At 46.6% G+C, this 26,953-nt stretch overlaps 1 protein-coding gene and 1 long non-coding RNA gene across 5 annotated transcripts in view; one reads left to right on the top strand and one right to left on the bottom strand.

The window, feature by feature from the left end:
* On the bottom strand, positions 1–26,330 carry LOC309383155 (uncharacterized protein). Of its 4 annotated transcripts, none has more exons than XM_081935358.1 (3): positions 26,250–26,330; positions 14,160–14,406; positions 1–4,758 (listed from the first exon to the last, which is right to left on the bottom strand). In XM_081935358.1, the coding sequence occupies exon 3, from the start codon at positions 4,289–4,291 to the stop codon at positions 1,961–1,963; it is 2,331 nt and encodes a 776-aa protein (XP_081791484.1). In that variant the 5' UTR covers positions 4,292–4,758; positions 14,160–14,406; positions 26,250–26,330; the 3' UTR covers positions 1–1,960. The 4 variants fall into 4 exon arrangements, with proteins under 4 accessions (XP_081791484.1, XP_081791483.1, XP_081791485.1 ...); XM_081935357.1 differs by lacking the exon at positions 26,250–26,330 and adding an exon at positions 16,339–16,402; XM_081935359.1 differs by lacking the exon at positions 26,250–26,330 and adding an exon at positions 16,339–16,385 and having other exon boundaries at positions 14,160–14,237.
* LOC309383178 overlaps positions 18,708–26,953 on the top strand; it is a 474,080-nt gene continuing 465,834 nt past the window's right edge. The window contains exon 1 of the long non-coding RNA XR_014173791.1: positions 18,708–18,741. This is a non-coding gene — a long non-coding RNA (uncharacterized lncRNA). The remainder of the gene's footprint in view (positions 18,742–26,953) is intronic.

The following is a 26,953-nucleotide window of genomic DNA, read 5'->3' on the forward strand; positions in this document are numbered from 1 at the left end:
TCAGCATACAGTTAAAAAGTACAGAAAAGAAAAATAGTCCAAAAATGATAATTATTTTTAAAATACATAGAAGAGGGAATACATATAAAAGAGAAGGTGAAATGGAACTAAAAGGAAAGCTAGGGTAAGATGGTGTAGGACAGAGTTTCTCAACCTTGGGAACTTGGAAAATGGGTGGACTTCAACTCCCAGAATTCCCCAGCCAGCATTCACAACTTTTGGAGGTAAGCTGATTAGTTGCTCTGTCGTGAAATTTCTCCTTAGTTCTAGGTTGCTTCTCTCCATGATTTGTTTCCATCCATTGCTTCTTTTCCTGCCTTCAGGTGCTTTGGAGAACAGCTTGACTCCCTCTTCTTTGTGGCAGCCCCTGAGATATTGGAACACTGCTGTCATGTCGCCTAGTCCGTCTTTTCATTGAACTGCTAGACATACTCAATTCCAGCAACCGTTCTTCATGTTGTAGCCTCCAGCCCCCTAATCATCTTTGATGCTCTTCTCTGCACTCTTTCTAGAGTCTCAACATATTTTTTACATCATAGCAACCAAAACTGGATGCAGTATTCCAAGTGTGGCCTTACCAAGGCTCACTGGAGAAGCACGTGCTCTTTTGTTTCTGGGGGGTCGAGAGTGAAGGGGGCATTGTATTATAACTTCAAATGGGTTACTGAAATGAACAAACCTTGAATTCTTTGGTAAACTCAGCATCTTGGCACTGCTATCATCCCTCCCGCCTTCAAAAGGTAACAAGAGGCACCTCCACACAAAAAAGATCACAGCAGGAGTTGCTAATAGATTTGAAGATCCTGTGCTCAAAAGCCACAACCCCTTTTTCTCTAGATATTACAACAGCATTTCCATGTCATAGTCAACCACCTTTACATAGGAAACTTTTGTGCTCTTCTCACTACTCCAAACCTCCCTCCTATGTTCTCCGTTCTGTGCGTCACTGCGCTGTGTTTCTGAATTCACTGTTCTCCTTGCGCTCAATTTTTGTGCATGTTAGGAAAAGATGGAACTCTGGAATCCTCTTTACCTCTCCTCTCCCATCACCTCATATTTGAGGAGCCACCATCACTCAGTGCTCCTATCTTTTTCCTTTGGAGGGAAAACTAATCAAGCAGAGAACCAGAACTTAGGACTAAGGAGAAATTTCCTGACACTTGGAGCAATTAACCAGTGGAATCACTTGCCTTCAGAGGTTCTGGGTGCTCCATCAATGGAGGTTTTTAAGAAGACAGGCTGGACAGTTACTTATCTGGAATGGTATAAGGCAGGGGTCCTCAAACTTTTAAACAGGGGGCCAATTCACGGTCCCTCAGACTGGAGGACCAGCTGGGTGGGCATGTGGCTGGGTGGGCATGTGGCTGGGTGGGCGTGGCCAATTTAGCCGTACATTTTGCCTTTGTCCTTGCTGTACTTGCCCTTCCCCTATTCATCCACCAGCCCTGGATCATATGGCTTTGAAAAGCATCCCGAAAAGCTGTTTTTAGAGCATTTTTAAAGGCTTTTAAAGTAGTACAAGCTGGCAGCTGCTTTTCAAGCCAGCAGCAGCCCCTCCCCTACTCATACACTGGCCTTGGATCATGTGGCTGCACTGGTGAGATCACCCCTCAGCCAGCTGGTCCTCCCCTGCACCCTTCAGCCTCATCTTCAGCAGCAGCGGTGCGATCAGAAGTGCAGCTCAACCGGCGAAATAACTAAGCAGAGGTTCAGCTGGAGTGGATGCTCGCTGGAAGATAAGGTCAACGAGGGGCGGGACTGAATCCCATCACTCCACGGGCCGGATACTTTGCATTGGTGGGCTGTATCCGGCCCGCATGCCGTAGTTTGAGGATTGATGGTACAGAGTCTTCTCCTTGAGCAGGGGGTTGTACTAGAACAACTCCAAGATCCCTTCCAACATTATTCTGTAATGTACTTTTTAGGATCTCTAGCAGATTTTTGGAGCCTCGGAGAAACATTATGAAATGCAAGCCTTCCCTACAGTCATCACCTTCTGTGTCACATGGATTTTCTTGTGTGCAGCAAGGGAGGAATATTGTGAGAAGCATCGTCCACACTCTGGACATTTAAAAGGTTTCTCCCCAATGTGTAAACTTACATGATTGATAAGTTTAGACCTAGTACTAAAATCTTTCCCACAATCCGGACACTCATATGGTTTCTCCCCTGTGTGAGTCCTCTGGTGTATCACCAGGGCATAATTCTGATTGAAACTTTTCCCACAGTCCAGACACTCATATGGTTTCTCCCCTGTATGAGTCCTCTGGTGTATCACCAGGCTGGAATTCCAACAGAATTTTTTCCCACAATCCAGACACTCATACGGTTTCTCTCCTGTGTGAATCCTTCGATGTATAACCAGCTCAGAATTCCAAGTGAAGTTTTTTCCGCAATCCGGGCACTCATATGGTTTTTCCCCTGCGTGAGTCCTCTGGTGTAATTCCAGCTTGGAATTCTCACTGAAACTTTTCCCACAGTCTGGACACATGTATGGTTTCTCCGCAGTGTGAGTCCTCTTGTGTATCACCAAGCTGGAACTGCAACTGAAACTTTTCCCACAGTCTGGACACATGTATGGTTTCTCCGCAGTGTGAGTCCTCTTGTGTATCACCAGGCTGGAACTGCGACTGAAACTTTTGCCACAGTCTGTACACTCGTATGGTTTCTCTCCTGTGTGTGTCCTTTGATGTACCACCAGATCGGAATTCTGACTGAATCTTTTCCCACAATCCAGACATTCATACGGTTTCTGCCCAGTGTGAGTCCTATGGTGGCTCACCAGATGGGAATTGTGACTGAATCTTTTCCCACAATCCAGACACTCATATGGTTTCTCTCCTGTGTGCGTCCTTTGATGTACCACCAGATAGGAATTGTGACTGAAACTTTTCCCACAATCCGGGCACTCATACGGTTTCTCCCCAGTGTGAGTCCTACGGTGGCTCACCAGATTGGAATTCTGACTGAATCTTTTCCCACAATCCAAACACTCATATGGTTTCTCTCCTGTGTGAGTCCGCTGGTGTTTCATCAGGCTGGAATAATGACTGAAACTTTTCCCACAGTCTGGACACATGTAAGGTTTCTCCGCAGTGTGAGTCCTCTTGTGTATCACCAAGCTGGAACTGCAACTGAAACTTTTCCCACAGTCTGGACACATGTATGGTTTCTCCACAGTGTGAGTCCGCTTGTGTATCACCAGGCTGGAACTGCGACTGAAACTTTTGCCACAGTCTGTACACTCATATGGTTTCTCTCCTGTGTGTGTCCTTTGATGTACCACCAGATCGGAATTCTGACTAAATCTTTTCCCACAATCCGGGCACTCATACGGTTTCTCCCCAGTGTGAATCCTATGGTGGCTCACCAGATGGGAATTGTGACTGAATCTTTTCCCACAATCCAAACACTCATATGGTTTCTCTCCTGTGTGCGTCCTCTGATGAACCACCAGATAGGAATTGTGACTGAAACTTTTCCCACAAACCGGGCACTCATACGGTTTCTGCCCAGTGTGAGTCCTACGGTGGCTCACCAGATTGGAATTCTGACTGAATCTTTTCCCACAATCCAGACACTCATATGGTTTCTCTCCTGTGTGAGTCCGCTGGTGTTTCATCAGGCCGGAATAATGACTGAAACTTTTCCCACAATCCGGGCACTCATATGGTTTCTCCCCAGTGTGAATCCTATGGTGGCTCACCAGATTGGATTTCTTACTGAATCTTTTCCCACAGTCCGTACACTCATATGGTTTCTCCCCTGTGTGAGTCCTCTGGTGTATCAAAAGGTCGGAATTCCGATAGAAATTTTTCCCACAATTAGGACATTTATACGGTTTCTCTCCTGTGTGGGTCCTTTGATGTGTCACCAGATCGTAATTGTGACTGAAACTTTTCCCACAATCCGGGCACTCATACGGTTTCTCCCCAGTGTGAATCCTATGGTGGCTCACCAGATGGGAATTTTGACTGAACTTTTTCCCACAATCCAGACATTCATACGGTTTCTCTCCTGTGTGCGTCCTCTGATGTTTCACCAGATCGTAATTGTGACTGAAACTTTTCCCACAATCCGGGCACTCATATGGTTTCTCCCCTGTGTGGGTCCTCTGATGTTTCACCAAATTGGAATTCTGACTGAATCTTTTCCCACAATCCAGACACTCATACGGTTTCTCCCCAGTGTGGGTCCTCTGGTGTATTCTTAGGGTGGCCTGATTTCTGAAGCTTTTGCCACAGTGATGGCACTGGGCAGACTTTCCTCCAGTTTGGATCCTCTTATGCATAATCAGCTATGATCTGAAATTTTTGCAGGGGTGTTTCCATCACTTACATTTTTGGATTCTCAAGATCCGAAATATTTGTGATCCCTTCTTCGATGGTGCTTTTATTCCAGTTACTCTTTCTTCCTTCATATGATGAGGCTTGCATGTGACTGTCTGTGCTATGGGCCTATCCAAGTGACCTCTTCTATTCTGGATTTCCAGATAATTTGGGATTTGGAAATGATCCTGACCTTGACCTTTTCATGGAGTGTTTCAGTGAGTTTCACATACTCAATTATTTCCAGCTGAAAATTCTCTTTCTGTTATTCTCTCTTTTGTCTCTCCCCTGTCTTGGGGAGGAGAAGAATTTTGTGGTTTTCTGGAGGAAGTGGGGAAAAAACTTTGATTGCTGGCCGGATTTGTTTTCCTTTTTAATGGTGCTTCTGATCCTCACTTGCTCAGGATGGTCTTCTGGACATCCTCTTCATCTAAAAAATTCACAGAAAGTGGTGAGTTTAATTATTGTATATATAAGGCTGCATAACATGTGAAAACAGCAAGAATACTGTATTTCTCAGAGTATAAGACGCACCTTCCCCACCAAAAGTGTGAAAATCGGGGTGCGTCGTATACACTTTTTGGCCTCTGATACCCTGTTCCCGCACATCCCGTTTTTCACAAAAATGGACATGCAGAGGGTTTTGGAGGCATTTTTTGCCCATTTTGCCCCCCCCCCCCCCAGCAGCACTCTACAAGCCTCCCAAAGCTTATGCATGTCCTATGTATCTGCATAATTTAAAGCAGCAGTTTTGTTCATGAAATGCCTCAGTTTCCAAGAAAACAAGTTGTACAGAAAAATCACAAGGAGTGGACCCTAAGATGAAGACTTTTTAAATTTCCCAACCAGCTGAAAATTGCAGGCACCAATTTTAAATTTGCAGCACTAGGAGAATAAAAATTGGGGTGGGAAAGTACTGTATTTTTCGGAGTATAAGCGCACCAAGATTTTGAAGAGGCAAATTTAAAAAAAGAGATTTTGCACTTTGCAAACCTCCCAAAAATGGGCCCGTTTTTCCCCCCAAAAAAGGGCATGGATAGCCCTTAGGCGGCCTGCAGAGTGCTCCTGGGAGGTGCCCCCCTCCCTCAAAATGAGCAAAAAATGGTATGTTTTTCACAAAAACGGGCCTGTTTTTGTCAAAAAAAGGGCATGCATAGCCTTTAGGAGGCTTATAGAGTGCTCCTGGGGCCCTGGGAGGGGGCAAAATGGAGCAAAAACCCCACCCATTTTTTACTCATTTCTGACCTCCCCAGCCCCCAGGAGGAATTTGCAAGCCTCCTAAAGGCTATGCACGGCCATTCTCCCTAGTGGTGGAGGCAGCATCCAGATTGGGTTAACCTTCATCCAATTATATTGAGGACTGGGTCTTGTAATGTTGTTTAAGCTCCGCCCCTATTGCTAGGTAGATCCCAGCTTCGACTCAGTCCTAAAGCTGAGGGCGGATGCGTTATCGTGTTTCTCCGGTGTTTTGATCACTATTGGTATTGTAAAATTGTTTATTGATAGCTTGCTGAGTGGATTTGTTTAAGGAGAGTTTGGCTCTACCATCAGCCGACCAGCCCAAAGGTCCTAGCGGCCAGGCTTTTGATTGTGTCTCTAAGCCCTCTCAGGCCAAGCAGGCTACCAAAGGGAGCAAAAGTCTCTGCTGCGAACGGAAAATTCGCCTCTCGAGTCAGCAAGTGTGCTTGTTGTGAAAGGATTTGAATTCCTATTGCTCCTGAGTGCCCGCAGAGTCCCCTAGACTTGGGCTGCAGAGTGCTTGGCTGGGGAAAGCTCCGCTGCTCCTTTCAAAGTAGAGCAGCGAACCGCGCGCTGTATTTAAGTAAAAAAAAAAGTTTTTAAAACTGCTAACGGCTGCGGAGCGACCCAGATTGCCGGAATTGCAAGACCGTCGCAGAAGAGCCCGTTGCGAGTCTCGGGCATTGCAAGGAGAGGCTTTGCTGGCAGTTAAAAAGAGCGGGAACGCCATTTTGATTCAAACGGCTGTCAAGGATTCCAAAATGGCGGCCGCCAGCACACAGACTCCCGAAGCCTCTACTGACAGGGCACTGGAGGCTCAAATTCTGGCTCCTACTGAGGCTGGCTTAACTCCTCAACCAACCCATCAGCCCAGTACCTCTGAGGGCAGGGGTTCCAACAGCAGCAGCAGCAGCAAAAGTAAGAAGTCTGCAAAGGCAGACAGTGGCAAAAATGCAAAGAAGGCTAAAAAGGCAGCCAGCTCCCGTTATGAGAGGCAGAAAGCCTTAGATCGCTTACACAATAAGGCTGCCAGCAAGAAAACATCCTCCCCTAAGCCTAGTGATATGCCTCAGCTGCCCCAAGGACAGTATTCCCTTCTGCTTTCTCCGGGTGGCAATCAGACCAATGATAACCCCACTAACCCTGTCTTCCCAATGGATGTCTCCAACATCTGGGGGTCATCCCAAGCCAACCAGGGGTGCATGTCTGGTGATGGAATGGAGTTGCCTCCTGTTGTCCAGAGGCTGGGTTCTCTGCCTTCTACCTCCAGTTCTGTGGGACAGTCACAGGGTGGTTTTGCACCAATGATTCTGCCCAATTTCCAGGACATTATAAACTTAGCCATCTCCCAGAGCATAGCGGCCAGTTTCCAACAGCAACAGACCCTGGCTCTCAGGCAGGCGGCGGCCACAGCTACAAGACCACCTGCTGCTGCCCAGGTAGCCATACCTGCTGAACCTGAAGCTTCTGACCAGGAGGAATTAGACCACTCCTCAGAGTCAGAGGAAGGAGAACTGAGGGAGGCTGAACTGTCCGAGGATGAGGGCAGAGTCCCTGACCAGAAACCCCTTTCTGGCCTTTTTCCTCCTGTTTCCCTCTCTTTTATACAAGGACAAGGCAGCCTCCAAGATAGGGCCCCAGACAACGTCCACGCCTCGACCTACGACGGTGAGTGCAGAGTCCCTGTATGCACAGCAAACACCCCCAACTGAGGTGGTCCCAATGCCCAAAATTTTCGTGGACCTGATCCAGCGACAGTGGGCAGCTCCAACGTCCAGGCCCAATCCTTCGGCCAATGACAGGAGGTTCTTTAATGTGGCCAACGACCTGTCCCAATTTCTGGCAGTCCCTCCTATTGATGCTCCGGTGATCGCCCTTTACACCCCGGCGCACATGCCAGGGGCTCCAGAGGACGTTCTCAAGCCAGAAGAGAAAAAAGCCGACCTGACCCTACAGAGAGGTCATCAGGCAGCGGCTTGGACGGTAAAGGCCGCCACTATGGCATCTTTCTTCACCCGCCGTGCTTACTGTGGCTGCAGGAACTGCAACAACGCGTTCCGGTATCCGACATACGGTCCCATCAACACATCGCAAAGCTGGTGGCGGCGATTCAGTTTGCGTCGGACGCTATTCTGACCACTGCCAGATTCGCCACCAGGTCAATGCCCTTGACCCATATCTCATTGAGAACAAAGAGAAACGGAAGGTCCTTCCATCAGCCCCGAAGAAGGGCTTCAACCGCCAGGCACCGTACCCCAGGCGATCTCCCTTCCGTGGCCATGACTCTGGTTCGTTCCATCGGGGCCAGGACCATGGTTCCTCCTTTCGGGGAGTGGACTATGGGGCTCAGGGTTATAAGCAACAGGGAGGCTTTGCCTCCAGGCAGAGGCCTCAGCTTGACCGCTTTCAAAGGGGGAAATCTGTCAGGTGGCCCTTTCGAGGAGTGGGGAGTCGCTACTATCGTAGAACCTAGGCCCCCCAAATCCAGTTACCCCATCGGGGGTAGGTTAGCAAAGTTTGCCCACGTTTGGGATGCTACCACCTCTGACGCTTGGGTCAGATCTACAGTTAGACAAGAGCTTGCCCTTGAGTTTATCTCCAACCCCCCTAGCTCCTTCAGGACCTGTCCCGTGTCTTCCAACCCTGCTCGCAGGAATCTCATGTTGGAGGCGGTACAGCACCTCCTCGACATTTCCGCCATACAGCCCGTACCACCTGAGGAATGCGGGCAGGGGTTTTATTCCATCCTTTTTGTCATTCTGAAAGTTTCGGGGGGCTGGAGAGCTATTTTGGATCTTAAACGATTAAATCGGTTTATATGTTACAAACGTTTCAAAATGCATTCATTACACTCTATCTTGGGGTCCATTAGACAGGGGGATTTTTTGAGTTCCATTGACCTGACAGAAGCCTACCTCCACGTCCCCATTTTGCCACGCCACAGGCAGTTCTTGCGTTTTACGTACCTGGGACAGCATTTTCAGTACACTGCCCTCCCCTTTGGCCTTTCTTCAGCCCCTCAGGGTCTTCACTAAGATCCTAGCTGCACTGATCGCAGACCTCAGGGAGGTACCTATTCGGCTTCAGGCCTACCTGGATGACATACTTATTCAGTCATCCTCCCCTCACCAGGCTCGGAGGGACCTCGCCTCCACCATCCAGGCTCTTCAGGCGCATGGGTTTTCCATCAATGCCCCCAAGAGTCACCTGCACCCATCCACCAGGTTGATTCACCTGGGAGCGTTGATTGACACCGAAGTATGCAAGGTGTACCTCTCCCAGGAAAGGCAGGACAATTTGAGAACCCTAGCTGGTCGGGTAGCCGTGTCACACAGGTGCTCCTTGGCACTGCTGTCAAAATTGATGGGTACCATGGTGTCGGCCATTGGGATTGCTCCATGGGCTCGCTTGCACTCACGTCAACTTCAATGGTTCCTCTTACCTTTTCAGAGGAAGCTGTTGAGCTGTTCACTGGCCAAGGTTCAGGTTCCAGCGAAGGTCAAGCGTTCGCTCACTTGGTGGACTTCTCAGACAATCACAGAAGGCCTGTGTTTCAAGGACCAGGAGTTCCTGACGGTTACTACGGATGCCAGCCTCTTCGGCTGGGGGGCCACCCTCCAGGCACAGGTAGCACAAGGCCAATGGGACCAGGTGGAATGTGCCCACAACGTAAACTGGCTAGAGTTGAGGGCGGTCCATCTGGCTCTCCGCCACTTCCTCCCTGGGGTGGCGGGGAAACATGTGGTTGTGCTTACGGACAATGTGTCGGCAAAGGCACATATCAACCGTCAGGGGGGCACCAAATCACGGCCTCTCATGGATGAAGCCATGAGGCTAGGCCTTTGGGCCGAGAAGAACTTACTGTCCCTCATTGCGGAACATATCTTGGGGGGGGGGGACAATGTGCAGGCAGACTGGCTCAGCCGCGAGACTCTGGACAATGTCGAGTGGCAACTGCACCCTGCTATATTTCGGGACATAGTGGACAGGTTTGGTATGCCGGTGGTGGATCTGTTCACCACTCCTCTGAACAGCCAGCTCCCAAGGTTTTTTTCCAGATACCCAACACCTCGGGCGGAGGGGGTGGATGCTTTCCGTTGTCGCTGGCCCAGGGGCCTTCTTTACGCCTTCCCGCCCCTACCCCTTCTACCCAGGGTCATACAGAAGATTCTGAGGGAGGGGGCTGAGGTGGTGCTGGTCGCTCCACACTGGCCACGCAGGCCTTGGTTTGCCGACCTGCGAACGCTTTCTGCAGACAGGCCCTGGAGGATCCCTCAGGACAGGATCTCCCTACGTCAGGGGTCGCTGGAACATCCAGACCCTCAGTGGTTCCAGTTGGCCGTCTGGTGTTTGAGCGGAATGTCCTAAAGGAGGACAGATTCTCCCCCAGGATCATTGACACCATTCAGGCCGCGAGACAGCCGTCCACTGACAGGATTTACAATGCCACCTGGAAAGCCTTCTGTGCCTGGTGCATTGGTAAGTCCTTGGACCCTGTCCAAGTCACAATCCCACAACTGCTTGAGTTCCTGCAGGATGGTCTGGACAAAGGTCTGGCTCCTAATACCATCAGGAGACGGGTGGCGGCCATATCCTCCATTTTGGCATGCGGGGGGTCCCCTTCCCTTGCCCAATTACCCATGGTGCGCAACTTCCTCAGGGGGGCGTCCAATCTCAAGCCCCCTGCGGTCCATAGGGACCCTTCCTGGGATCTGATCAAGGTTCTAGACGCATTGACCAGGGCTCCCTTTGAACCTCTGAGGGAGGTTCCTGCGACCTATCCCTCACACAGGGAGGGACTCCTCCTGGTGCCGTCCGCTAGGCAGTGTCAGCGGGCGACACCAAGGAGTAGGTCCTTCTCTGTGATGGGCCCAACCCTCTGGAATGACCTCCCCCCCGACATTCGAACCACCACCGACCTCCGCTCCTTCCGTCAAAAGTTAAATACTCACCTATTTCAATCAGCTGGCCTGGCACTCTCTTAGTTTTACCTCCCGGGGATTTATTTTAATTGGGTTTGGGTTTTTAATTGGGGATGTTTTCAGGGTTTTAGAATATATTTATTTCTTGTACAGCCTATCTCCTCCATCCAAATGTATTTAATTGTTTTATGATTGTATTTTTATCTGCATTGACTGTACACCGCCCCGAGTCCCTTTTTGGGAGAGGGGGCGGTCTAGAAATCCAAGAAATAATAAATAATAAAAATAATAATAAGGTCTCACTCAGGTTTCTGTCCTTAAAGGTTTCCTTCCTGGTGGCCATAACTTTGGCACGTCGGATTTCGGAGTTGCAGGCTCTTTCGTCCAGGAAGGAGGTGTGCATTTTCCATGCTGACCGAGTGGTCTTACGCCTGGGCCCCTCCTTCATCCCCAAGGTGTGTTCTTGTTTCCACAGGACTGAAGAGGTAATTTTGCCCAATTTCTGTCCTAATCCGGTCCGTCCTCTGGAACGAAAGTGGCACACCTTGGATGTCAGGAGGGCCCTTAAGATTTATCTAAAGCGTACGGCTGCGACTCGGAAATCCGATGCTCTCTTTGTCTGCTTTCTGCCCACTTCATTGGGTAACAAGGTCTCCTCTCCTACCATTGGCAAATGGTTAAAGGCCTGCATTTCCTTGGCCTACCAGGCTCAGTCACTCCCGGTGCCTGTGCAGATCATGGTGAATTCTACCAGAAGTGCTTCCACTTCAGCGGCGTGGGCTGCCCAAGCGTCTCTGCATGAGATCTGTAGGGCGGCTACCTGGGCTACTCCAAATGTGTTCATTAAACACTACAGGATGGATTCCTTGGCATCAGCGGAGGCGGCCTTTGGTCGCGTAGTGCTGCAATCGGTGGTTGGGGCTGATGCTTCATTGTCACAGTCTTAGACCCACCCTGGGACAGTTACTGCTTGGGTACGTCCCAATCTGGATGCTGCCTCCACCACTAGGGAGAAAGGGCTTTGGTACTTACCTGAGACGCCTCTTCTCCTAGGGTGGAGGCAGCATCCAGCCCCTCCCTGTTTTTTGGGGGGGTGTTCCTATTTCATGGTTAGCGTGTTGAGGTTCTGTTTTAAATGTTTACAGTTTATGTAAAAAAAAAAGGGAAGAAAAAATGTTACATAATAAAACCATAAGAAGGAGCAACATCTGCTGTGTGGCGTTGATTCTCTTTCAAAGTGGTAGGATTTTGTGTTCTATGGTTATGACTGGTTTGAGCAACGGTTGGCTGGAGTGTGTGTATGTTCCTTTTGTTGGTGATAACACGCTGGGTCAAATATTTCTCTTCGTCGAAGCTGGGATCTACCTAGCAACAGGGGCAGAGCTTAAACAACATTACAAGACCCAGTCCTCAATATAATTGGATGAAGGTTAACCCAATATGGATGCTACCTCCACCCTAGGAGAAGAGGCGTCTCAGGTAAGTACCAACGCCCTTTTTGGTGAAGGGGGCGGGGTTTTAGGAGGCAAAAATGCTGTATTCAGTGTATAAGATGCATCAAGATTTTCTGCCTCTTTTTTTTAAATAAAGTTTTATTTTTTGTTCTCTATATATACAGGGGAAACTCAAAAAATTAGGATATCGTGCCAAAGTTCATTTATTTCACTAATGCAACTTAAAAGGTGAAACTAATATATGAGATAAGACTCATTACATGCAAAGCAAGATAGTTCAAGCCGTGATTTGTCATAATTTTGATGATTATGATGTACAGCTCATGAAAACCCCAAATCCACCATCTCAGAAAATTAGGATATTTCATGGCAAGTTGTATTACTGAAATAAATGAACTCTTGCACGATACTCTAATTTTTTGAGTTTTACCTGTACATTCAGATAATTAATATTCTCTCTTTTTTCCCTTTTTTTAACATTCATAATTCTAATACATTTGTCATTCCATTTATAAAATTGTAATATTCCATTCAGGTTATTACCATCCCTCGCCTATTTTGACACCACCTTCTTTTCCTTTCCTTTTCTCCCTCCCTCCCTTCTCTACTTCCTTCCTTCCTCCTTTCTCTTCCTTCTTCCTCTCTTCCTCTCTAACTTCCTTCCCTCCTCTTCCTCTCCTCTCCTCTCTTCCTTTCTCTCCCTCCCTTCTCTACTTTCTTCTTTCCTCCTCTTTTCCCTTCCTTCTTCCCTTACCTCTCTGCTATTTCTCTCTACCTCTTCCCCTTCTTACCCTCTCTCCTTCTCTTCTTCCCTTCCCCCTTCCTCTCCTCACCATCTCTCTTCCTTCCCTCATTTTCCTCTCATTTCCTCTCTTCCTTTCTTTTTCTATTGCTGCGGGTGTCTCTTCCAGCTCTTAATTTGTATTTTCCTGAGGTGGTATTTCCGCAAACCCAAAAATCTTTGTAGATCAGTTCTTACTTTTTTAAAAAAGGAATATTTTTCTTTTTTGGTCAAAGACAAGACAACTTTCACTACGTCAACCTGTGTCCTTCCAGTAGTAGTGCAATTTTATATCTCGTGTCATTTGTGGAATTAATATTCTGATTGTATTCTTGGTAGGTCTTTTAAGGACTTTTTTTCACAGCTTGTTGCTCATTGTATATCTTATGAGCACTCAAAACCCTCCATCTGTTCCTTTCATCAACTTATCTTTGGTTATCCCCGATGTTTCAGTCAAGATTTTTCTCCTTACTTCCATCAAAATTTCTCTTTTTTCTTTTTCTGTACTTTGAGGTCTGAGGTAGGGTTCCAGTCCACCTATCTCCCCTTTGCTTAGTCCACACTTACTATTTCCAACCACGCTCAGTATGCTGTCAGTATCAACAATTTTCTTATCTCTTTGTTCCTTTTTTCCTTCAATTTTTAGGACTCTGTCCTCAACTTTCTTCCTTTGATCCTCAATTTTTCCATCTCTTTTTGCTGTTCTTTGTTCTACATCATCCATTCTCATCTCAAGTTTCTCTCTTATTGCTAGTATTTTTTGAATTTTAAACATAATTATTTGCAATATTATTTTTTCTTTTTCATGTTGAGCCATCCTTCTGACTTATAAACACTACCGCCATGGCATTCAAGGCTTTTAGTTATATTCCAAACAAATTCATTATAGTCTTTCAAGTCCAGACTTTAACTTTACTGCAGTCCAGCTATTAGAAGAAGCTCCAAAAGAGCACCTGTATAAACAATTCGTGCTCTTTCCATTATCACTCTCAATAAGCAAACTGAATTGCTTTGAAATGTGATTCCAATGGTCAAAGAGAAAAAAAGAAAAGAAACAAAGTTTCCAAGCCTCCAGCCTTAAAATGGCAGTGTTACTTTTTTCTCTCTCTGCCGTTACAGCCCTCTTTAAATAGCAGACTTAAGGAGAAAAATTCTTAATAAAAAAACCAATTCAATCAAACTTTGTAAGAGAACAAAAAAATAAAATTTCAATCCACAAGCAAAGAATAAAAAGTAGAAGAAAAACTGAGCCTTCCAATTTAAAAAATAGGAAACATTTGCAGAACTTCCATTCGTAAAAAGAGAAATTAAAAAAAGAATAACATACTAAGTTTCATGTAGTTTAAATTCACCACTTGTTTTCTTTTATCTTCAATTTTAATTTAGTTTTAATTTTCTTTGGGTAATCTCTTTTTTAATAATAAAATTTCCTTACCGGTCCGACACACTGTTCTCTTCTGTATTCTTTCCGTTCTGGAGCTGTCCCAACTTCAGCAGCTTCAGGGCTGGATTTCTGTCATTAGCAAAAAGAGCTTCTCCAGGATCAATCAGAACTTGAGTCCCTGAGATCAGATGGACATACTCTTCTCTATCACCATCTCTTCGTGACGGTTTAGGACCGTCCATTGGCAGAACTATTGGCGTTGTATCGTCGCGACATCAGCTCACACTCCTTTCTGCTTCTTTTTTGAGGAAAAAAGGTGTGTCTTATACTCCAAAAAATATGGTATATGTAGCAGCTGAATATGTTTCAGTCTGGCTGCTTCTCTGCTCTGCTTCTTCACTGAGGAGCAAACCACATAGCCTTACTTGCTCCCAGCCTTGATCTCTGATCTTTTCTCAGTTCTAGCTACTGCATGGACTCTAGAAAGAGAACAAGGCACAAGGCCAACCGCATGGCACGCTCTGCCATACATCAACAACATTTGAGAACGCTATAGAACGCAGCTTCCAAGATGCCCACTGTTTGCCCAGAGGCTACTGTACGAGGACAAATTATACATTGTAAAGATCGCTTGGAGGTGGGAGATACTTCTAATGTAATCTACCAGATCCCCTGCAGGGATTGCCCCTGTGACTATGTAGGACAGACAGGGAGGAAGCTGAACACCAAATTATAAGAACACAAGCGAGTGGTCAGACGAGGACAGCCGAACTGATTGGTAGCTTCACCCTGCAATGATCAAGGGCAGTGATTCAGTTTTGTCTCTACTAAGGTGGTTGGGTGAGCAGGCACAAAAACAGCCAGGGAAGTGAATGAAGCCTTTGGGAAATGGGGCCTTTGTCAGTCAACAGGAGTGCTGATTTACCATCAGCCTATCAAGTACTTAGAAGGTAAAGTGCTGGGAAGCACAAGCAAAGGACAGCCAACTACTCAAAAACCAGCACAATCAACATCTAAAATGCCTACTTCCACACCAAATGGATTTCCAAAGGGAAAAAAATTGCAGAACCAGGAGCACAACTCAGGTGATCCCGAGGACACCGATAAACCTCCAAGGGCTTCAAGGACCTTCTAAAAGGATGCAAATGACCAGCTGTCTGCAAGGAATATAAATCCTTCCATTCCCCATCATCCTGTCAGAGCTAAAGAAGCTTCTTGAATGAGAAAGGAAACGTCTTCAAGAAGGAAAAAAAAACCCAAGAAAGTCCAGTGGCCTCCTGAAAAAAACACCTTTGGGACAATTGTTGAAAGAAATGTCCTTCTGGGTTCAGTTCCAAGTGGGGAAAAAGACACTGGAAACATGGAGGCTGCTTAGAAAGATGGTTTTAATGGTGGACAGGACCGCATGGCTTGAGGTCCTGGGGGAAAAAGGTGATCACATGCTTCCAGGTGTTGGGTGAAGAAGGAGAAGTGTCGAGGGAGGAGCTCACAGGGCTTTTTGTAATCTGTTCGCTGCCCCCTCCCCCATCTGCCTCCTGCTCTTGCGCAAGCAATTTATTCTGATTGGTTGTCAGACTCACATGGGGCCATGCAGGGGCAACTCTCTAGGCTGAGTCCAGGTTTGGTTGAATTCACAGATGCCATGTGGTCAGTTGAGTAAAGGGCCAATATTATCATGCCTTAATCCCATCTCCCTGGACCTGAAGGGGAGGGGGAGAACTCTTTATTGTGTAAAGGGCAAGCTGAGGCTTTAATGGCTCATGGACAAAGTGGGTGGCGGCAGGAAACTGCAGGGAGACTTACTTTGTCTTTTTGAAACATGTTTCTTCCTTTTCACATCCAGAGAAATATTCTGCCTTTTCAATATTTCCTAGGGTATTTCATTTTTCTGGGAGAGGGCTTGGTGATAACTTCCTACACAACCATGCCCTGGATGGCTGGGAATCTCTGCAGGCTTGGAGGGAGGATTTTAAGGGGATCGGTGGAGGCGATCGCAGAAGCAGCAACCAAGCAGCGGGGCAGCACCGTGCACGGAGCAGAAAACCTTGCAAGCAAAAACCGGGGACTCCGATGGGGAGAAGGCGCAGCTGGCAAAAAAACTCTCTTTGCTCCTTCTCCCAAGGAATCCCGCCTTCCCTTCCCTCACCTGGGGATCCCCCCTCCTCCACCACCTGAGCCCCCCCTCCCCCGATCGGGGTCCAGCTGCCCTTTTGCCAGCGTCTTTGCTCACCTGGCGCCCCTCCCCGCGAGGGGATCTCCGCAGTCCCGGCGTAGCAAACGGCGGGAGACGGGGGTGGGTGGGGAAAGAGGCGGAAGGGGCAGGAAACTGGAATCCCAGCCCACTTTGCCCCTTTCCTGCCTCCTCTCTAGGCGAATAGGGGGATAAAACTCTCTGCGTTTAACCCCTTCGCTGAAGGCCGGACGGGGAGGGGGCGGGACCGAGCGATCCCAAAATCCACAGCCCGGGTGAAGACAGGATCGCTCGCGTCACCCAGAGGGAAAAGCCGAAGGCTCAAAGCAAGCACCGAGACGGAAAGGGAAAGTTGCATCTGCTTATCTGAATCTACAGGGGGAAATTACGAATTCAAAGCTATTGAATATAGAATCGGATAAGGATAGAATAGGAATTAGATTAGGAATTGGGAATAGAATACAATAGGAATGAATAGGAATAGAAATAGAGAACTAGAAATGAAATGAATAGAATAAAAAAGCTGAGACTGTCCCACAGATATGATAAGACTACAAAACCCATCACCTTTGGGCCCTGCCATTGTTGTCTGGAATGCTGGGATTCATTCAATATCTATACAATATAACAGGAGGCGTCTGGGAGCAGCTTTTGTCTTAGAAAGAGGAAGTGACTCCTGAGTCCCAAATGACTGGGATGGAATGGAGATTTTGCAGTATCCACCTTTTGCAATGAACTTTTGCAGCAGCCAGTCAATCATGGATTCTTCCAACATCTTCCATTCCTTCCCTCTGTGCTAATGACCCATTTTGTTCCCCAAAGATATCCGAATGTTGTAGCCACTAAGTGTTTGCATTACGGAACGGGGCTCTCGAAGATCCAGATGCTTTTAAAGCATTTCACGCATTTCTCCTAAGCATAATAAAATGTGACTTGACAGCAGAGGTGCTAAGAAGAAAATGGCACTGAAAAAGAGAAGGGAATAAGGAAATGTGGAAAGAAATATCCTTCTGGGTTCAGTTCTAAGTGGAGGAAAAGACACTGGATTCATGGAAGTTGCTTGGAAAGAAGGTTTATTAATGAACGGGATCCCATGCCTTGGAGATCTTGGGCAAAGAAAAAGGCACATGGGTGAGAGAGAGAAAAAGATTTATACCCTCTCTTGGGCTTTGAATGTGAGCTTGTGTTCTGATTGGTTGTCAGGCTCCCATGGGGCTATGCAGGGCAGGGATGGTTTGCTGCCAGCATTACTGCCGATTCGGTGTGTGCGCTTTGCTCGCTTGTGCACGCCAGACACACAACCTGCATGCGTGCACATTGGACCATAAATGCAATCAAAATTGTTCTGCGCATGCGCAGAAGAAAGAAACAAGATGGCGCCACTTACTGCGCCGCCAGGAGAACCGGCTCGGGGGCATGACGGGCCTGGAACCGGCAGCGACCCAGGACACCAAACTACTACCAGTTCACCCGAGTCGGTCCAAACCGGTAGGACCCCACCACTGATGCAGGGGCAGCTCTATAGGCTGTCCGGAGTCCCAAGCTTGGTTGAATCTTGCTGGGTGATGCAATCTCCCCAGGGGCCGTGTGGTGAGTTCTGTTGGTAGATGGGCAGAGGGCTAATCCTACCTTTGTTGGATCTTGGGTGAGGGCATTTGCTTATGAATAGACCTAGCTATTTCTTTATCACTGCTGTGGGCTATTGAGGAGGGTGGGGGTTGAATATCTGCCTCCCTTTTTAGGGGAGATATTCTGCCCTTTTAATATTTCCTAGAATATTTCAGTTTTCTAGGAAAGGGGAGGGTGCAAGCTTCCTACAGAAGGAAAAGAGAATTAAATATAGCTTGATTATTTTAAAGTATAAGAACTTTGCACACATTTAAATTTGAAGCCACTTGGAGTTTAAGGTCCAGGCCAAACATGCTTCCTAATCCTTACCCTGGTTCTACTGGCAGTTGTTGGGTTTCCTTTGTAAAGGGTTCATACCAGGGGTATGTTTGGGCCAGTTCACCGGAACCAGTAGTTTAAAAAAATGCTTAAGAAAGTAAAAACAAAGTTCTGATGATCAGTTGTGCTGATTTGGGGTCTGTTTTTGCTGCCAGGACGCTTCCCTTGGCCCTGCTAGGCCAAAAACGAGGGGTAGGGGCTGCTGCGAAAAAAAGAAAGAAAGAGGGAGAGGGAGGGAGGGAAAAAGGAGAAGGAGGAAGGACCACAAATCGGGCACTAGACGCAGCTTCAGGGGATACCTTGAAAGAGCAGAGCAATCCAGGGCTGGAAGGCACCTGAAGGTCATCTAGTCCAACCCCCTGCTCCAGCAGGACATTGTTAAAGTGAGTTTCGGTCTTCTGACACCCCCCCAGTCACATGACTACATAGCCATGCCCACCCAGTCACATGACCCCACCACGACCAAGCCACACCCACAGAACCGGTAGGAAAAAGGTTTAGATTTCACCACTGGTTCATACACGATGCGATCTATTGGAATAAAAAAAGTAATAGATAACCTGACAAAATCAAATCAATATTTATTACAGTGAAAGATCAGCATACAGTTAAAAAGTACAGAAAAGAAAAATAGTCCAAAAATGATAATTATTTTTAAAATACATAGAAGAGGGAATACATATAAAAGAGAAGGTGAAATGGAACTAAAAGGAAAGCTAGGGTAAGATGGGGTAGGGCAGAGTTTCTCAACCTTGGGAACTTGGAAAATGGGTGGACTTCAACTCCCAGAATTCCCCAGCCAGCATTCACAACTTTTGGAGGTAAGCTGATTAGTTGCTCTGTCGTGAAATTTCTCCTTAGTTCTAAGTTGCTTCTCTCCATGATTAGTTTCCACCCATTGCTTCTTTTCCTGCCTTCAGGTGCTTTGGAGAACAGCTTGACTCCCTCTTCTTTGTGGCAGCCCCTGAGATATTGGAACACTGCTGTCATGTCGCCTAGTCCGTCTTTTCATTGAACTGCTAGACATACTCAATTCCAGCAACCGTTCTTCATGTTTTAGCCTCCAGCCCCCTAATCATCTTTGATGCTCTTCTCTGCACTCTTTCTAGAGTCTCCACATATTTTTATATCATAGCAACCAAAACTGGATGCAGTATTCCAAGTGTGGCCTTACCAAGGCTCACTGGAGAAGCACGTGCTCTTTTGTTTCTGGGGGTCGAGAGTGAAGGGGGCATTGTATTATAACTTGAAATGGGTTACTGAAATGAACAAACCTTGAATTCTTTGGTAAACTCAGCGTCTTGGCACTGCTATCATCCCTCCCGCCTGCAAAAGATAACAAGAGGCACCTCCACACAAAAAAGATCACAGCAGGAGTTGCTAATAAATTTGAAGATCCTGTGCTCAAAAGCCACAACCCCTTTTTCTCTAGATATTACAACAGCATTTCCATGTCATAGTCGACCACCTTTACATAGGAAATTTTTGTGCTCTTCTCACTACTCCAAGCCTCCCTCCTATGTTCTCCGTTCTGTGCGTCACTGCGCTGTGTTTCTGAATTCACTGTTCTCCTTGCACTCAATTTTTGTGCATGTTAGGAAAAGATGGAACTCTGGAATCCTCTTTACCTCTCCTCTCCCATCACCTCATATTTGAGGAGCCACCATCACTCAGTGCTCCTATCTTTTTCCTTTGGAGGGAAAACTAATCAAGCAGAGAACCAGAACTTAGGACTAAGGAGAAATTTCCTGACACTTGGAGCAATTAACCAGTGGAATCACTTGCCTTCAGAAGTTCTGGGTGCTCCATCAATGGAGGTTTTTAAGAAGAGGCTGGACAGTTACTTATCTGGAATGGTATAAGGCAGGGGTCCTCAAACTTTTTTTTTATAAAACAAAGTTTTATTGGTTTTTGAATATATAGGGAAAGGTAAGGGGATGTACAAAAATTTTGGCAGCTTCCACACTGGTGGTGGAGATCCCTCCAAGAAACTCACAGATTTAACAATCTTAAAAACAAAATATAAAAGAAAGCAGCAGAGCAAATCTTACTCTATATTATCAATCATGTGTTTCTACATTTTTATTTGTCACTTTCTAAAATATCACCAAATGCTATTGTTCCAAATACCTCTATTTTTGTGATCTGAGCCTTTTCGATATTGCTCCTTCTTCCCTGCCCCCAGAAGAGGCCTTCACGCCCCCCTCCCTCCCAGCTTGCGTCTTGCTGTCCTTATCACTACTCCCACTAAATTCCTCCTCTGGGAGGGAAATATTCTTTTTAATGAAGGCTTCCGCCTCCTGAACTGTGTTAATTCTAATCCTATTTCCCTCCCAGAAGACCAACATCCCCTCTGGTAACAGCCATCTAAACCAGATCCCTTAATTATATAATTTTTTTGATAAGGCGGAATATTTCCTCCTTCTCTCTCTTATTTTTTTTGGTTTCTGTTTAAGAATGGTGATCTCTTCCCCTTTATATATCAATGGTCTCTCCCTTTGGGCCGCAAGCACCTCATCCCTTGTGGATCTCCTGACAAATTTAACATGTATCTCCCTTGGAACATTGACTTCTGGCATATGCTGAGTTTATCCTATATACTAGATCCATATCCCACCATAATTGTTTTTTGTCTCTCTTAATGTAATCTGCTAAGATTGTACTCATAATATCTTTAAGACTCAAACTTTTAAACAGGGGGCCAATTCACGGTCCCTCAGACTGGGGGACCAGCTGGGTGGGCATGTGGCTGGGTGGGCATGGCTAGGGGGGTCATCTGGGTGGGCGTGGCCAATTTAGCCGTCCATTTTGCTTTTGTCCTTGCTGTACTTGCCCTTCCCCTATTCATCCACCAGCCCTGGATCATATGGCTATGAAAAACATCCTGAAAAGCTGTTTTTAGAGCATTTTTAAAGGCTTTTAAAGTACTACAAGCTGGCAGCTGCTTTTCAAGCCAGCAGCAGCCCCTTCCCTACTCATCCACCAGCCTTGGATCACGTGGCTGCACTGGTGAGATCACCCCTCAGCCAGCTGGCCCTCCCCTGCACCCTTCGGCCTGACCTTCAGCAGCAGTGGTGGGATCAGAAGTGCAGCTCAACCAGCGAAATAATAACCAGAAGTTCAGCTGGAGTGGATGCTCCCTGGAAGATAAGGCCAACGAGGGGCAGGACTGAATCCCATCACTCCACGGTCCGGATACTTTGCATTGGTGGGGTATATCCAGCCCGCAGGCCGTAGTTTGAGGATCAATGGTACAGAGTCTTCTGCTTGAGCAGGGGGTTGAACTAGAACATCTCCAAGATCCCTTCCAACATTATTCTGTAATGTACTTTTTCGGATCTCTAGCAAATTTTTGGAGCCTCGGTGAAACATTATGACTCCCACCTTTTTTAAAAAAGACCTGCTGGCTGAAGAATTCTTGGGCTCAGTGAGAAGGACACATAGGTAGAAGGCTGAAATTCTGTCTGGGCTTTTCCATGATATACGATGATCAGTATGCAAAAAAATCCATCCTAAAAGTCTTTTTTGCAGAATTGCGCTATTTGTCTACCCGTGTATATCCAGTAATTTCTGCTGATAGTGAGCTATGGGAAATTAGCCTTTATTAAATTTTCTTTTCTCCCACATCTCTAATACTGAAGCACATTTGACTAACTGAACAAGGCCAGAAATTAAAGAGTTAACTTCTCAACCATATTTTTATAGGCAGCTCAGAAATGAAATTCAAGCCTTCCCTACAGTCATCACCTTCTGTGTCACATGGATTTTCTTGTGAGCAGTAAGGGAGGAATTTTGTGAGAAACACCGTCCACACTCTGGACATTTGAAAGATTTCTCCCCAATGTGTAAACTTACATGATTGATAAGTTTAGACCTAGTACTAAAACCTTTCCCACAATCCGGACACTCATATGGTTTCTCCCCTGTGTGAGTCCTCTGGTGTATTACCAGATGGGAATTCTGACTGAATCTTTTCCCACAATCCAGACACTCATATGGTTTCTCCCCGGTGTGAGTCCTCTGGTGTATCACAAGGTCGGAATTCCGACAGAAATTTTTCCCACAATTAGGACATTCATACGGTTTCTCTCCTGTGTGAATCCTTCGATGTATAACCAGTTCAGAATTCCAAGTGAAGTTTTTCCCGCAATCCGGGCACTCATATGGTTTTTCCCCTGCGTGAGTCCTCTGGTGTAATACCAGCTTGGAATTCTCACTGAAACTTCTCCCACAGTCTGGACACATGTATGGTTTCTCCGCAGTGTGAGTCCTCTTGTGTATCACCAGGCGTGAACTGCGACTGAAACCTTTGCCACACTCTGTACACTCATATGGTTTCTCTCCTGTGTGTGTCCTTTGATGTACCACCAGATCGGAATTGTGACTGAAACTTTTCCCACAATCCGGGCACTCATATGGTTTCTGCCCAGTGTGAGTCCTATGGTGGCTCACCAGATGGGAATTCTGACTGAATCTTTTCCCACAATCCAGACACTCATATGGTTTCTCTCCTGTGTGAGTCCGCTGGTGTTTCATCAGGCCGGAATAATGACTGAAACTTTTCCCACAGTCCGGGCACTCATACGGTTTCTGCCCAGTGTGAGTCCTATGGTGGCTCACCAGATTGGATTTCTTACTGAATCTTTTCCCACAATCAATACACTCATATGGTTTCTCCCCTGTGTGGGTCCTCTGATGTATCACCAGAACGGAATTGCGACTGAAACTTTTCCCACAATCCGGGCACTCATATGGTTTCTCCCCCGTGTGAATCCTACGGTGGCTCACCAGATGGCAATTGTGACTGTAACTTTTCCCACAATCCAGACACTCATATGGTTTCTCTCCTGTGTGTGTACTCTGATGTATCACCAGTTCGGAATTGCGACTGAAACTTTCCCCACAAATTGGGCACTCATATGGTTTCTCTCCGGTGTGAATCCTATGGTGGCTCACCAGATTGGAATTCTGACTGAATCTTTTCCCACAATCTGGACACTTGTATGGTTTCTCCCCAGTGTGAGTCCTCTTGTGTATCACCAGGTTGGAACTGTGACTGAAACCTTTGCCACAGTCCGTACACTCATACGGTTTCTCCCCTGTGTGGGTCCTCTGATGTACCACAAGATCGGAATTGTGACTGAAACTTTTCCCACAATCCGGGCACTCATATGGTTTCCCCCCTGTATGGGTCCTCTGGTGTATCCTTAGGGTGGCCTGATTTCTGAAGCTTTTGCCACAGTGATGGCACTGGGCAGACTTTTCTCCAGTTTGGATCCCCTTATGCATAATCAGCTATGATCTGAAATTTTTGCAGGGGTGTTTCCATCACTTACATTTTTGGATTCTCAAGGTCCAAAATATTTGTGATCCCTTCTTCGATGGTGCTTTTATTCCAGCTACTCTTTCTTCGTTCACATGATGAGGCTTGCATGTGACTGCCTGCTCTATGTGCCTATCCAAGTGACCTCTTCTATTCTGGATTTCCAGATAATTTGGGATTTGGAAATGATCCTGACCTTGACCTTTTCATGGAGTGTTTCAGTGAGTTTCACATACTCAATTATTTCCAGCTGAAAATTCTCTTTCTGTTATTCTCTCGGTTGTCTCTCCCCTGTCTTGGGGAGGAGAAGAATTTTGTGGTTTTCCGGAGGAAGTGGGGAAAAAACTTTGATTGCTGGCCCAATTTGTTTTCCTTTTTAATGGTGCTTCTGATTCTCACTTGCTCAGGATGGTCTTCTGGACATCCTCTTCATCTAAAAGATTCACATAAAGTGGTGAGTTTAATTATTGTATATAAAAGGCTGCACAAGATGTGAAAACAGCAAGAACACCATATTTTTCAGAGTATAAGATGCACCTTCCCCCGCCCCCCGGGAATGTGAAAATCTGAGTGCATCTTATACACTTTTTGCCCTCCAATACCCTGTCCCCGCACATCCCGTTTTTCACAAAAATGGACGTGCATAGGGCTTTGGAGGCGTTGTTTGCCCATTTTTGCCCCCCCCCCCCCAAGCAGCACTCTACAAGCCTCCCAAAGCCTATGCATGCCCTATGTGTCTGCAAAATTTAAAGCAGCAGTTTTGTTCATGAAATGCCTGTTTCCAAGAAAACAAGATGTACAGAAAAATCACAAGGAGTGAATCCTAAGATTAAGACTTTGTAAATTTCCAAACCAGCTGAAAATTGCAGGCATCAATTTTAAATTTGCAGCACTAGGAGAATAAAAATTGGGGAGAGAAGGTACTGTATTTTTCGGATTATAAGACGCACCAAGATTTTGAAGAGGCAAATTTAAAAAAAAGTGTCTGTACTCTGAAAACCTCCCCAAAACGATCCTATTTTTCCCCCAAAAAGGGGGATGGATAGCCTTTGGGAGGCTTGTAGGGTGCTCCTGGGGGCTGCCCCCCCCAAATGAGCAAAAAATGCTCCCTTTTTCACAAAAATGGGCCTGTTTGTGTCAAAAAAAAGGGGCATGCATAGCCTTTAGGAGGCTTATAGAGTGCTCCTGGGGCCTGGGGACGGGGAAAAATGGATCAAAAAAATGTCCCATTTTTGACTCATTTCTGCCCTCCCCAGCCCCCAGGAGCAATTTGCAAGCCTCCAAAAGGCTATGCACAGCGATTTTGATGAAGGGGGCGGGGTTTTGGGAGGCCAAAATACTGTATTCAGAGTATAAGATGCACTCAGATTTTCAGCCTCTTTTTTGAGGGAAAAAGATGTGTCTTATACTCCAAAAAATATGGTATATGTAGAAGCTGAATATGTTTCAGCCTAGCTCTTTTTCTCTGCTTCTCCACTGTGGAGTAAACCACATAGCCCTACTTGCTCCCAGCCTTGGTCTCTGATCTTTCCTCAGTTCTAGCTACTGCATGGACTCTAGAAAGAGAACAAGGCACAAGGCCAACCACATGGCACACTCTGCCGTACATCAATAATATTTCAGAATGCTGTAGAACGCAGCTTCTGAGATGCCCACTGTTTGTCCAGAGGCTACTGTACGAGGACAAATTATACATTGTAAAGATCGCTTGGAGGTGGGAGATACTTCTAATGTAATCTACCAGATCCCCTGCAGGGATTGCCCCTGTGACTATGTAGGACAGACAGGGAGGAAGCTGAACACCAAATTGTAAGAACACAAGCGAGTGGTCAGACGAGGAGACCCGAACTAATTGGTAGCTTCACGCTGCAATGGTCAAGGGCAGAGATTCAGTTTTGTCACTACTAAGGTTGTTGGGTGAGCAGGCACAGAAACCGCCAGGGAAGTGAATGAAGCCTTTGAGAAACGGGGCCTTTGTCAGTCAACAGGAGTGCTGATTTACCATCAGCCTATCAAGTACTTAGAAGGTAAAGGGCTGTGCAGCACAAGCAAAGGACAACAACTACTCAAAAACCAGCACAATCAACATCTAAAATGCCTACTTCCACACCAAATGGATTTCCAGAGGGGAAGAAATTGCAGAACCAGGAGCACAACTCAGGTAATCCTAAGGACAGAGATAAACCTCCAAGGGCTTGAAGGACCCCCTAAAAGGATTCAAACGACCAGCTGTCTCTCTGCAAGGAATATAAATCCTTCCATCCTGTCAGGGCTAAAGAAGCTTCTTGAATGAGAAACGAAACGTCTTCAATAAGGAAAAAAAAGCCCAAGAAAGTCCAGAGGCCTCCTGAAGAAAACACCTTTGGGACAACCATGCCCTGGATGGCTGAGAATCTTTGCAGACTTGGAGGGAGGATTTTAAGGGGATCGGTGGAGCCGATCGTAGAAGCAGCAACCAAGCAGAAGGGCAGCACCGTGCACGGAGCAGAAAACCTTGCAAGCAAAAACCGGGGACTCCGATGGGGAGAGGGCGCAGCTGACAAAATCCCCCCTCTTTGCTCCCTCCCTCAAGGAATCCCCTCTCCCCTTCCCTCACCTGGGGATCCCCCCTCCTCCACCACCTGAGCCCCCCCTCCCTCGCTCGGGGTCCAGCTGCCCTCTTGCCAGCCTCTTTGCTCACCTGGCGTCCCTCCCCGCGAGGGGATCTCCGCAGTCCTGGCGTAGCAAACGGCGGGAGACGGGGGTGGGTGGGAGAAGAGGCGGAAGGGGTAGGACACTGGGATCCCAGCCCACTTTGCCCCTTTCCTGCCTCCTCTCTAGACGCAAAGAAAAAAAACTCTCTGCGTTTAACCCCTTCGCTGAAGGCCGGGCGGGGAGGGGGCGGGACCGAGCGATCCCAAAATCCACAGCCCGGATGAAGGCAGGATCGCTCGCGTCACCCAGCGGGAAAAGCCGAAGGCTCAAAGCAAGCACCGAGACGGAAAGGGAAAATTGCATCTGCTTATCTGCATCTACCGGGGGAAATTAGGAATTCAAACCTATTGAATATAGAATGGGATAAGGATAGAATAGGAATTAGAATAGAATAGGAATTAGAATAGGAATGAATAGAAATAGGAATAGAAATAGAGACGTCGAAATGGAATGAATAGAATAGAATCGAATAGAATAGGAATTAGAATAGAATGAGAATTAGAATGGAATGGGAATTAGAATAGGAATGAATAGAAATAGGAATAGAAATAGAGAACTACAAATGAAATGAATAGGAGAATAGAGTAGAGGAGTAGAGTAGAAAAGAATAGAATACAGTAGGAATTAGAATAGAATAGGAATTAGAATAGGAATGAATAGGAATAGAAATAGAGAACTTGAAATGAAATG

This window comes from Natrix helvetica, assembly GCF_964273705.1.
Source record: "Natrix helvetica genome assembly, chromosome: 1".
Lineage (NCBI taxonomy): Eukaryota > Metazoa > Chordata > Lepidosauria > Squamata > Natricidae > Natrix > Natrix helvetica.